The sequence below is a fragment of the Eubalaena glacialis genome, chromosome 13, assembly GCF_028564815.1.
Source record: "Eubalaena glacialis isolate mEubGla1 chromosome 13, mEubGla1.1.hap2.+ XY, whole genome shotgun sequence".
NCBI classification, from domain to species: Eukaryota; Metazoa; Chordata; class Mammalia; order Artiodactyla; family Balaenidae; genus Eubalaena; species Eubalaena glacialis.
This window is the reverse complement of record NC_083728.1, coordinates 92,821,911-92,834,660: the sequence shown is the minus strand read 5'-3', so window position 1 is coordinate 92,834,660 and position 12,750 is coordinate 92,821,911. Positions and strand designations below refer to the sequence as shown.

Sequence of the window (12,750 nt, the reverse complement as noted above, 5' to 3'; positions counted from 1 at the left end):
ACTCTGCGCCTGGCACGATGCTACGTGTTGGACAAACAGAGGGGCCTACACGGAGCTTCTGCGTAATTACAAACTGTGGGAAATGCTCCAAAGTTGAGGGCATGACACAGAGGCTCCTGGTTTCCATTAGGAACCAGTGAAGGCCTAGCTGAGGAAGTTGACACTTCAGCCAACCCCAGAAGGGGGGTCAGAACTTGGCCAGGTGAAGTCCGGGGACAGCATTCCAAATGGAGGTCCCGAGGCTGGCTTCTCCTGCAGGGAGTCTTTCCCGGAACCCTGACAGAATGGAGGCCTCCTCCCCTGGGCGCCTACAGCACCCCTTCGACGCGTAATTTACAACATTTGCGTTGAAATGTCATGCTCCTCCGTCTGCGTCCAGCACTAGATCTGAGTCCTCTGGGCGAGGGGCTGGGAGGGTGGGTCTTATCCTGGTTTCCCCAGGTCACTGACTAGCGATGCCCTCGGGCAAGTTACTCAGCTGCTTGTGTCTGGATTCTACCCTTGGCAAAGGAAGACAGCGATCTTACTGTCCTGGCGGGCAGTCCTGTGGCACAGAAGGCACTTAGCACAGTACCTGCAGACAACGGCACCCAAGCCCACAGCTACGAGAGTGATAATATCATCTGCCTTCATCATGGCCTCGTTCACTTTGGAGCGCCTGGGGCCCTGCTGTGACACGTGCTTGAACTTCATATCGAGATAAATGACGGTTTCCTTATTGACCCTACTGACTTTAATGGGAGCAGGGCATCTTACACCCAATGACCGTCCAGAGAGGTTTAAGGAAACCCAGCGGCAGGCTAACGGCCACGGAAGTGACTTGCCCGAGATCACCCGGCCAGCAAGCGGCCAGGCCAGGGTTTTGTCCCGCCTCTCCTAGCTTCAAAATGAACGGCTTCTACTCATCACGACCCAGACACACGACCGTTCAGGGGCACGGCTGTGCTGGGCGTGGGAGGGAAGGGTGCGCTTCCTCGCGGGGGCGCACGCGCCCGGCCAGCCCCACCTGCTCGAGGCTGCCACTGTCCTTGGAGAGGCGCCGGAGCTTGCTCTCCAGGTTCACGATGCAGGCTTCCCGCCGGACCATCTCGATCCTCATCTCGTCGTTCTTCTCCTCCAGCTCGCGGATCTGTTTCCTGTACTTGTCCTTTTCGATTAAGCACTGGGAGTACTGGGTCTGCGCTTCGTCCCGGGAATGGAAGGCCTGCCCGGGAGGAGGCGGAGGAGAAGGCCGCTTGGCTCTTCGCCCCGACACTCCCAAGTCAGACCCAGACGCCCGCTCCCCAGCCCACGGGTCAGCCACACGGTCTCTGGCCCTTTTCTGGACCCTGACCCTTGGGCGTTTCAGCCGATACCATCCTTAACAACATCCACAGCCCCCGTCTGTCCAGCCCCGGCTGTGTCTCTTGGAGCCCACCCTCCGCCCTACCGAGCAGCGCTACTATTATTATCATTATTCCCATTTCACAGACGAGGCTTCCAGGGGGTGGCAGCTTGCCCGCAGCCACGCATCTGAAGAGTGACAGGGTCTGGACCTGGCCATCTTACTCTAAAGCCCAGGCCACTGGGGTCCAGCTCAGGCCCCCAGGCTATTCAAATGAACTGGGATAGAATTCATTTTGGGAACGGAAGCAGGAAAGATGGATCCACGCGTGATTCCGGCGGAGTTAAGGACACTGCCCTGGACACAACATCCTGCTGGACCCCACGGCTCAGAGCCCGCAGGCCTGCGGCGCAGCCGCCCCGGGGCAGGCCCGTACCTGGTCCCGCTCCCGCTCCACCTCCTCCAGCTGCAGCATGACGGTGTTCATGCGGTGCTTGTACATCTCGCAGTCCTTCCCCAGGGTCGAGCACTTCAGCTCCAGGTCCTCCCTCTCCTCCAGGTACTGCGAGCACAGGGAGAAATCAACACACGCGTCAGGCCATCAGCACATCGGGGCCGAGAGCCATTTTCCAGGTGCGTCTTCCCAGAGCCGGCCGGCCCCTCCCCACAGGGCCTGACCTTCTGAGAGTCAGCTCTCTGCCCAGAAGGGACCGAGGTAAAAGACCAGTCCATCAACGGAGATTTGCTGAGGACCTGCTATGTGCCAGGGAATGAGCGGGAGACAGGGCGGACGCCACGTGTGCCCTCCTGTGGCTTTCAGCCAGGGGGAAGACAGGTGCCGTGCTGACGCTTAGTAATTCACAAGTAACTGCAGGTGCTGACGCACCGGGAATTTACACCAGGGGTCAGACCTGGTCCCTGGAAGAGAGCGTGGGCTCTGCAGGTTCCACTAACACACATCAGTGCACAGGGGCTCCCGGCCCGAGGCTGCCAGCTGGGTGGGTGCTGCCCCGACCGCCCATGGGGGTCCCACCTTGTCCCTCAGCTCCTCCGCCTGGCGGACCTCCTCCTGCAGGTTGTAGATCTTGTTGACGAGCTCCTGTCGGTCCTCCAGGGCCTCCTTGCGGTCATGCTCCAGGATGTCCAGGATGGCCTTGTCCGAGTCTGGCAGGCTGCGCTTCCCGGCCTGGGCGGGTGGCGGGTGCGGAAGGGGGGAACGTTTAACGGTGCTGGGGGCAGGGGAAGGGCAGGGAGCATGGGGCCCGGGAAGGCGGCAGACAAAAGCGCCAGTGACACACTGAGCAAGCAGACGGTTTTGTGCCAGGGAAGCAGAGAGCGGCAAGAGTCGCTGTCTCTTGGGGTCCTTAAGCAGCTTATTATTTATGAATTTTATCACCTGGAAAGAAGCATAAAACCCACTTCTGCTCAGAACTATCCCGATGCCTATTGTTCTGCCCTAGCTCTTATCAGAGCTCAGAGGAACAGTTGCTGCTGTTCCACACACTTCACAGGTGACGACAAAAAGAGGGCTGATCTACCTTCTGGATGCCTCCCCTGAAATATCAATTAATCTCTCCGACTAAACCGGGACTCGTCCTCTGCTCTGAACCACAGCCTTCCATGCCAGGCAGCCAATCCTGGGGGCCGGGGGGAATCATTCTGCAGGAAGGGGCGGGTGCCTTTTTTCTTTCCCTGCAGGTGTATTTTGGGATATCACTCCTCTGTACCCACAGATGATTCTGGGATGGCAAAGGTGGGGAGGCTCTTGAAGATTTAACAAATCACACAGAGCTGAGAGTTGAGTTTCTTGGAATCTTTAAGGCAAGAAGATTTCTCGGATGTACTTTTCTCACAGCACCCAGGGCAGTGATTTTGTGTGAGTGGTGATTTTCATGGAGTGATTCAGCCAAGGGAACATCGTCACAAGTTTTATCTCACATAATGTCGTGTCTCTGAGAAGTGGGTGGTGTGGTCACCCCCGCTGACAGAGGAGAGACTAAGGTGCCCAAGGACGACATGAATTCTCTGTGGTCCTGCGGTCAGCAAGTGGTGGCTTTGGGACTCACAGCCAGGCAGGCATGTCCATCCCCGGCCCTCGTCCTCCCTCCCGCCCACTGTGCCCGCGCTGGCCCTCACCTGGATGATGGACTGCAGCTCCTGGATCTTGGTCTTCAGCATCTCATTCTCCCGCTCCAGCTCCAGAACTTGCTCCCTCTTGGGCCGGTTCTCGATGTCGTTCTTTAGTTTCAGCGACTGGTTCCTCTCCAGCTTGCATTCCTCCTCCATCTTATTCAATCGATGCTTGAGCTGGTCGATCTGAAACACCCACAGGGTGCCGAGGGAGAACGCAGTTGGCAGGAAACGTTCAGAAAAGGCAGTGCCTCCCAGATCCTACTGGACTTCCAGCATGACCTGTGCTCTGCCCCCCTCTCTCCTTCCTCCAGTTGGTGACAGAGAAGGCCTCAAAGAAAGCTTTTCCAGTGAAACAAACCACCCCCTCCTTGTTGAGGAAGAGGTCCTGATCCATTAATTTAGAATAGTTCTAAAGCAGTTATGTCCCCTGGAAGACTCCCTCAGGTAATTTTTGTGGGGTGGAACAGATTGCAGACTAGGATAAAAGGTACCCAACCTGGTGTTTCCCTGAGGTATGTTATCCATTTTAAAGGTTTTTTAGGATGGGTTTCAAACTCTGAGCCTCAGAAGTCAAGATTCCCTGAAGAACCCTCGGGTTATCGAAGGGAGCAAAGAGATGGGGAGGGGGGAGATCCGGTCCCCACCCCGACTTCACACCCCAGAGTAGCTCTGCATGCACATGTTTTGGCCTCTTGTGTTTCACACAAGATTTTAGTTGAACAAATGGCATTGCTGCCATTGACAGGATCTCTGGCCTAAAGGACCTGCCCAGACTTAGTGTGTAAGAAAGAGCGGCTTCCTGGAGGAGAAGGCAGTTACTACCCCTGGAAATGGGACAACTTCTCCAGTTGTGCTGAGCTTCACCCAGGAAGCAGCTTCTTAAACCTCTGTGACTTAGCCTGTCTGCTTTCCCAAACTGATCAGCCTTGGCAAAACACCTAGAATAAGATTGTTTTCAAGGTCTGCAAAGAAGAGGGCACCAAATGGGTGAGTGTCCTTTATCAATTCTAGGCTTATGGGGGGAACATCTCAAGAAATCTGGCAGGTAGAGGGTGGTGGCTTTAGCAAGGAAGGGACCTCGGCTGGACGCCTGTGGTCTGAGGGAAGGAACAAAGAGGAATGCAGGGAAGCAGCCTGGGCCTGAGAAATGGCCTAGGACTCAGCTGGCCAGACGTTCTTTCAAGTTCTAGATATGGTTTCTCACTGTTACTATATGGCCAGAAAAACATAAAACAGGAGAAAGTTCTAGAAGAGAAAGTTTTAAAGCTCCGCCACAGGTTAGCACCTCCAAATCTTAGATGAGACAGCACAGAAACCTTGCTTCCTGGTCACGCAAAAAAAAAAAAAAAAAAAATCCTCCTCAGAGTCTTGGAAGATGAACCCAAGTGACCTGTTCTGGGTCTAGATCCCCAGTCCCATACAAGTGGACACAAAGTGGGTGCTTACTAGGTCAGCCATCTTGCCAAAGACATATTTCAGTATCTCAGCAATCCTAGGGCGTAGTATTATTTTCATTTCCATGTAATTGGCATTTACAAATGAGGAAACTGAGGCCAAGAACCAACTAAGTGGTAAAGCCAGAAGCCAGAAGTCAGATCTGAACTCAAATCCAAAGAATTTAAAAGCTTCTGTTCTTTGCCTGCTATGCCACTGACTCAATTCACCTGAATTCTAGTGGACTGTTTACTGATCTGTCTGGTTCAACTAAATTGTAAGTGATCTGAGCACAAATCAGGTTATTTATGCCTATGTCCCCCACAGTGCTTAGCACCGTGCCTTACACATGGCAGGTGCTTAATAAATATTCTGAGAGTCTATTTTCCACCCAGCAGCCAGAGTGATCCTTCTAGGTATAAATCAGTTGTCACTCACAGCTCTCAATCCCTCAGTGGCTTCCATCACTACTGGAATAAATTCCAAACTTCTTACCAAGCCCCCAGGATCTGGACCCTGGCCATCTCCCGCTTGCTCATGTGGCTCCAGCCCCACTGGCTCTCCTGCTGTTTCTCAGAAACACCAGGCATGGCCCCTACCTGGGGCCTTTGCACTCGCTCTTTGCTCTTCCCCTGAGACTTGCATGGCTGGCTCCTCCCTTTGCTCAGATCTCTGCCCCTGTGTCTCCTTCTCAGGAACGCTTCCTGACCATCCTATTTAAAACAGCACCCCTCACTCACTATCCCTACACTCTTTTCTCCCTCTTCTTAATAGTACTTATTACTACCAGCTATTGATGCACTTTTTTTCTGATTAGAATGTGAGCTCCATGACAGCAGGGCTTTGGTTTTGAGTTACGTATCCCTGGAAAAGAGCCTGGTGCGAGGCGGGGCACAATAAAAGGAATGAATGAGTTAAGCCAATTCCCTTCTCCATCTCCCTTTTGGAGGTAAACTCATTAATGACGTCTATCACTTGGCTACTGGACTGTTCATTGATAAGTGACTATTCCACTGTGTCATGTTGAGCTTTGTGGATACAGCTGTGAAGGGCAGAGTCCTGGCCTCAAGGATCTCATGAATCCACGGGCCAGGTGCTGTGCCCACCTCCTCGCTGATTTTCCCGAGGGCCATAGAGCTGGGCAGGCCCCTGAATCCTCCATCTTCCCCCTCACCCAGCACGGGTGCAGGGCCCATGTGCTCGGCCCACGTGCGCATCTCTGGTTCACGTGCCTGGTGGGTCCCCATTCCGGAGCAAGAGGGAAGATCCACCGGGTCCAGGTGCGCAAGTCTGCACATGCGCACAATGGCCCAGAGGGCTCCTGAGCAGGACGTCAAGCCCGCTGGGTCTCTGTGCGCATGTGCACACATGCGCAGTGGCTCTGGGCGCTAAACTGCGGCGCCGAGCCGCACTGGGTTGGCATGCGCACGCGCACAGTGGATCTAAGCCCCCCAGAACGCCTGTGTCCTCCTTTCTCCCTCACCTGGCCAGGTGTTAAACCCTGCCCTTGCCTGCCTGGTGGTCTCTGCCCCAGTGGCCTTCGCGTCCCCCTCACTCACTTTGGCCCAGCAGCTCCCGCCACGTGGCCCTCACCTCGAGTTGGAGGTCTCGGCTCCGCATGACCGCCATGTTCTTCTCTTCGCTGAGCTGGGCGTAGCGCATGGCCAAGCTGTAGTTGTCATCCTTCACCTTGACCAGCTCGTCGTTGTAGCTGTCCCGCTCCTCCTTCATCTTGTAGTACCGGTCCTGGAAGGTCAGCAGCTCTACCTGTGTCAGCGTCAGCTGCTTCTTCTCGTCCTCCAGCTGTCGCGACTTGGCCAGCAGCTCACACCGCTGCAGGTCTTTGGCCTTCATCTGCTGCTGCAGCTTGATGACCTCGTTCATCAGGAAGTGCGTGAGGCCCTCGTGGCCCTCCTCCACTGTGGAGAGGGGGCACCCAGTCAGGCCTGAGGACTGGGGAGGGGAAGAAGGGGGTTCCAGAGGTGGGGCAGGTGTCATTCGTTCACTCATTCAGTCAGCAACATTTTACTGAGCTCTTACTACCCATTAGGCACCGGGGATTCAGGGTGCGCAAGACAGCCTTGGTCCCGGTAGAGCTTATGTCTGGTAAGGGAGACAGACATTAAAAAAAAAAGCAAGTGATCACACGCAAATATAACTACAGATTGAGAAGACTGCACAAAGTAAAGGTATAGGGGACTATGAGAGTGTGTAATGGGGTGGGGGGGACCAGATCCAGCTGAGTGGACAGAGGCATTAGAGAAGGCTCCTGATGGATGAGCTCAAGTATTGAGGAGAGAAAACACATTCTAGGAAGGTGGAACAACATTGCCAAGGTCCTATGGGAAGGGAAGAGGAACCTGGCACATTTCAGAAACTGAAGGAAGACCAAAGTGGCTGGAGCTTAGAGAGAGGGAGAGGCAGAAAGGTGAGGCTGGGAGTATCATCAGGGGCTGGACTATGTAGGGTCCTTGTGGGCTGCACTGGGGTCTTTAGAAGGAAACAATGGAAAGCCACTGAAAGGTCTTAAGTAGCGGAGGGTAACATGAGGAGTAGAGAACTCATTGGATCAGAGCAGGAATGGATATAAAGAGCTGATAGGGTTGTATGGGTCTTGACTAGGATAGTGGTGTATATGGAGAAAAGACTGATTTAAGAATATTTAGGAAGGAAAATTAAGATGACGAGATGACCATGGGCTCTGGTTCATGGGATACTGGCAGGAGGGTAGGCAGGGCAAGGACAAGATCCAGAGGGTAGGGGGAGTTCCACCCCACCAACATTCATGGGGGATGTTCAGTAAACACCCACTTCTCTTGGCTGTTGATTCAGTTTGTTCCTCTGTCACCTACGTTTCATCATCAGGCAGAAATAAGTGGTTGACAGTTCATAAGTGCCACTGGGGCACTGTCCTGATGTCACAGATCCACAACCTTAGAACTGTCCCACCACTGGACGCACACACACACACCCTCCCATCACAGTCCGAACGCTGATGGTAAAGCCACTTACCCACAATGGTGGAGAATCTACGAGTGGGTTCCTTTCCAGTCACCAGTTTGTACAGTTCTGGGTAGTAAAATTCCAGACTCTCCAAGAAGACCACATAGCCCCTTTGCCCCTTCGTATGTAGAATGTCCAGCAGTCGGCCTAGAGGAAAGGCCAAATCACTCAGTGGGCAGAAGCGTACATGTCTGATTGGATGCAAGTCTCCAAATCCAGTCTTATGCTGGGCTCACATCCGTCAGGACACTCTTAAGAAGATAGTCTCACCACATCCTGTCACTCCTGAGTTATATCTTACAGTCCAGATAATGTAAATCAAAGTGCCAGGCCCTCAGCAGGGATTGTGAGTGTTAGTTTCCTTTCTCCAAAAGACCGGTAGAACCAGAGCAGCCATAGGAAACCAACAGTCTTAAAGAGCTTCCCAATTGACCAGGGCTAAAATTAACCATACAGGCATCAGCGCATCTGTGATTGAAGGAGGATGGATGTACAGCAGTGGTTACAGAATAATATATGGTTCTCTGGGATTCAGACCAGGAAGATAAGTATTTGGGTGGGGAGCTAGGAAGTCACAGGAAGCAGGAATAGCTCCATGTTCTTCGATGGGATTATCACATAGTCTGGAAACATTTTTAATCTAAGTGTAATTTCCTTGGCAGTTTTCAATTTTTATCCTACTGGTTCCACTTATTGTTTACATTTCTTGCCCCTTCCTTAAACATTTTATTTTCAGCTGTTTCTTCCCTTGAGGTCCTAAAACTCAATCCTTCCCCTAGGGTAGACATAATAAATAAATTTCATCTTGTGTCAACTGACTGACTGTCAAAGCTGCCTGGAGCACTGTGTTGAGAGGGATTCTAAAGTTACATCCAAGCTCAGTAGGAAAACATGCTGTGATTAGTGATGTTTGTCATGTATGCAAAAGGGAGTCATAGCATATGAGCTACTTATCACCAGTCATACTGTGGGCAAGTGAGTTTCAAACCTCTTAAAACTGTGAACCACAGAAAGAAATGTATTTACATTGTGACCGCATGCTTACACACAAAGACATATTTTGCTACAAACATATGTGTGAATACACACACAGATGTATATAAAACCAAAACAATGTTCACAAACCACACTTACTACCTTCCTTTAATGAATGTGATAAAGTGTCATGGACCCCTAGGCAGTCTGGAAAAGCCTATGGACCCTTTATCAGAGTAACATTTTCAAACAGATAAAATGCATTGGATTACAAAGGGAATCAATTACAATAAGATACAGTTAACAAATATTAAATTTGTGACTCAGTAATAAATGTGCTTCTTTATTAATGCATTAAATAACCCAATCTCTTGGCAGGTCTAATTACTATAATTTCAAGGGGGAGATGAGTGTAAATGATATTTTGGAAATCTGTAATAGCTATAATGTGATAAGAAGATACTGTAATGTTTACTGTTGACAAAGACACAAGTATTGCTAATCATTGTGATTTGTTGCCTACCTGCATCCATAATTGAAGGGAATGCTAAGTCTTAGGTTGGTAAAATAAAGATGTAATTTCCCCCTGTCCAAGTTAATAGACCCTCTCTACCCCATGGACAGTTTGGTGGGGGACCACGGGTGGGTAGAGGGGTCTATGGACTCTAGTTAAACATCCCTGACTGAGAGAAACTTCACTTTGCTACAGCTAACTGTAAGTTATTTCCCGAGGTTACCTGCCCGGTTGATCTTGGACGGCAGCATGGGAGCATTAAGCACTTCATCTTCATCTTGTTCATCAATGACCTTGCACTGGCGCAGGTAGGGGGTGAGCTTGGCTGGGTTGATATAGCGACTCAGCATGTGCCGGTTGCACTCCACGTTCTCCCACAAGGCATCCTCCTCATCCTTCAGTGTCTCCACATAGTCATCCATCTCTGGCGCTCCTCCTTTTAGACATAAACCCCAACAAGGTTAATAAAAGAGCCTCACTGGAATAGCTCTATAAACTCTGGAGAGATCTCCAGTATCCACTGTTAAGTGAGAAAGAAGTAGAGAAAAGCATATATATTCTACCTTTTATATGAGAAAGGAAGGGATATGAATAGACATATATTTCTTTATGTACTGAACACAAACGATGGATAAGCCATAAAATTAAAAAAAAAATTATAGGGAGAGAGGGAGAATTTTGTAGTTGGAGTATATCCTTTCCTTCCAAGTTTTTATATCTTACTAAGAATTTATATTTCCAAAAACAATATATGCTACACTTTTTGTTTTACAGTTTCACATAAATGGCATCACACTATATGCTTTCCTGTTTCCTTTTTCAACTTGCTTTTTTCTCTCTGCATTTACTGAGATTTATCCAGGTTGATACATACAGACCTAATTCATTCATTTTTAAAAACAGCTTTGTTGAGATATAATTCATGTACCATACAATTCACCTTTTAAAAGTGTACAATTCAATGCTTTTTAGTATATTCACAGAGTTGTACAACCATCAGCACAATTAATTTTAGAACATTTTCATCACCCCCCAAAGAAACTTCATACCCTTTAGTAGTCACTCCCCATTTCCCTCCAATACCTGCTCCTCCAACCTTAGGCAACCACTAGTCTATTTTCTGTCTCTATAGACTTGCCTGTTCTGGACATTTCACTTAAATGGGATTGTAAAACATGTGGTCTTTTGTGACTGGCTTCTTTTCAAGGTTCATCCATGTTGTATGTAGCACGTTTCAGTACTTCTTTTTATTGAGTAATACTTTTTCATTGTATGGATATATCACATCTTGTTTATTCATCCATTGATGACTTTGGGTTGTTTGGTTATTATGAATTATGCTACTATGAAGATTCATGTACACATTTTTTTGTCAACACATGTTTTTATTTCCCTTGAGCAGATATGCAGAAATGGAACGGATGAGCCATATGGTAACTCTATGTTTAACATTTTGAGGAACTGCTAAACTGTTTCCCAAAGTGGCTGCACCATTTTACATTCCTGCTAGCAATGTATGAGGTTCTAATTGTCAACAATTATTCTTGTCCATCTTTTTTAGTACAGCCATCTGAATGGGTGGGAAGTGGTATTTCATTGTGGTTTTGATTTGTATTTCCCTACTGACTAATGATGTTGAGCATCTTTTCATGTGCACATTGGCCATTTGTGCATTGAGAAATGCCTATTCAAATCCTTTGCCCAGTTTTAAATTGGATCTTTGTCTTTAATATGGAATTTTTATGTGTTCTGGATACAAGTCAGATATATGATTTGCACATATTTTCTCCTATTCTGTTGGTTACCCTTTCACTTTCTTAAAGGTATTATTTGTAGCACAAAAGTTTTTAATTTTGATGTAGTCCAATTTCTTTTTTCACTTGTGCTTTTGGTGTGTATCTAAGAAACCATTACTTAATTCAAGGTTATAAAAATTTACTACTATTTATTTTTCTAAGAGTTTTATACTTTTAGCTCTCACATTTAGGCCTATGATGCATTTTGAATTAATTTTTGAGTATGGTGTGAGGTAAGGGTCCAACTGTTTTTACATGTGGATATTCAGTTGTTCCAGCACAATTTGTTGAAAAGATTCTTCTTTCCCTATTGAATGGTCTTGGCACCTTTGTCAAAAATCAATTTACCATAAATGTGAGTGTTCATTTCTGGACTCTCAATTCTATTCCATTGACCTACATGTCTATCCTTATGCCAGTACCACACTGTCTTCATTACTGTAAATGTGCAGTAAGTTTTGAAATTGGGAAGTATGAGTCTTCCAACCTTGTTCTTCCCATTTCAGACTGTTTTGGCTATTCAGGTCCCCTTGCAATTCCATATGAATTTTAGGGATCAACTAGTCAATACTTGCAAAAAAAAGTAGTTGGGATTTTGATAGTGAATCTGTTGAATATGTAGATCAATTTGAACAGTATTACTACCTAACAATTAAGTGTCATGCTCCAAGAATATGGGATGTGTTTCTATTAATTTAGATCTTCTTTAATTTCTTTCAGCAATGTGTTGTAGTTTTCAGTGTACACTTCTTTTGCTAAATTCATTCCTAAGTATTTTATTCTTTTTGATGGCATTGTAAATGTGAACTGTATTCTTAATTTTATTTGTTGAATAAAATTCATTGTTAACATATGGATATGCAATAAATGACTTTTGTATATTGCTCTTCCATCCAGCAAACTTACTGAAATCATTTATTAGTTCTAATAGTTTGTTAGTGGATTCCTTATGATAGGATTTTTTCTATATGATTTTCCTATATGTAAGATAATGTCATCTGCAATTACATTGTTTTACTTTTGTCTTTTCAATCTGGATGCCTTTTCTTTTCTTTCCTTCTCTCTTTTTTTCCCCTCTAATTTCCCAGGCTAGAACTTCTAACACAATGTTACATAGAAGGGGCAAGAATGGACATCCTTTTCTTGATCACAGGGGAAAAACATTCAGTTTTCACTGTTAAGTATGATGTTACCTGGTTAAGTGTGTGTGTGTTTCAGACGTTCTTTATCAGGCTGAGGAAATTCCCTGAGTATTTTTGTCACAAAAGGATGTCTGATTTTGTCAGATGCTTTTTCTGCATCCAACTACCATATAGTTTTTAGTTTTGATTCTATTAATATATTACATTAATTAATTTTCAGGTATTAAACAAACCTTGCATTCTTGCTATGACTCCCAGTTAATTATGGACTTGTTGGATTTGGTTTGCTAGTATATTTTTGAGCATTTTGGCATCCATACCTTATGAGAGATGTTAGTCAGTAGTTTTCTTTCCTCGTGATGTCTGACTGGTTTTGACATCAGGGTAAATTTTGCCCCGTAGAATAAATTGGGAAGTATTTCTTCCTCT

General features: G+C 47.4%; 1 protein-coding gene across 2 annotated transcripts in view; it reads right to left on the bottom strand.

Annotated features, from left to right (window-relative positions):
• CARD11 (caspase recruitment domain family member 11) overlaps nucleotides 1–12,750 on the bottom strand; it is a 108,495-nt gene that overhangs the window by 20,420 nt on the left and 75,325 nt on the right. For both annotated transcript variants that reach the window (XM_061207991.1, XM_061207990.1), the window contains exons 3-9: nucleotides 9,607–9,819; nucleotides 7,904–8,041; nucleotides 6,485–6,810; nucleotides 3,461–3,640; nucleotides 2,358–2,510; nucleotides 1,761–1,886; nucleotides 1,007–1,204 (exon numbers count right to left, since the gene is read on the bottom strand). In XM_061207991.1, the coding sequence (XP_061063974.1) occupies nucleotides 1,007–1,204; nucleotides 1,761–1,886; nucleotides 2,358–2,510; nucleotides 3,461–3,640; nucleotides 6,485–6,810; nucleotides 7,904–8,041; nucleotides 9,607–9,819 (1,334 nt within the window). The remainder of the gene's footprint in view (nucleotides 1–1,006; nucleotides 1,205–1,760; nucleotides 1,887–2,357; nucleotides 2,511–3,460; nucleotides 3,641–6,484; nucleotides 6,811–7,903; nucleotides 8,042–9,606; nucleotides 9,820–12,750) is intronic.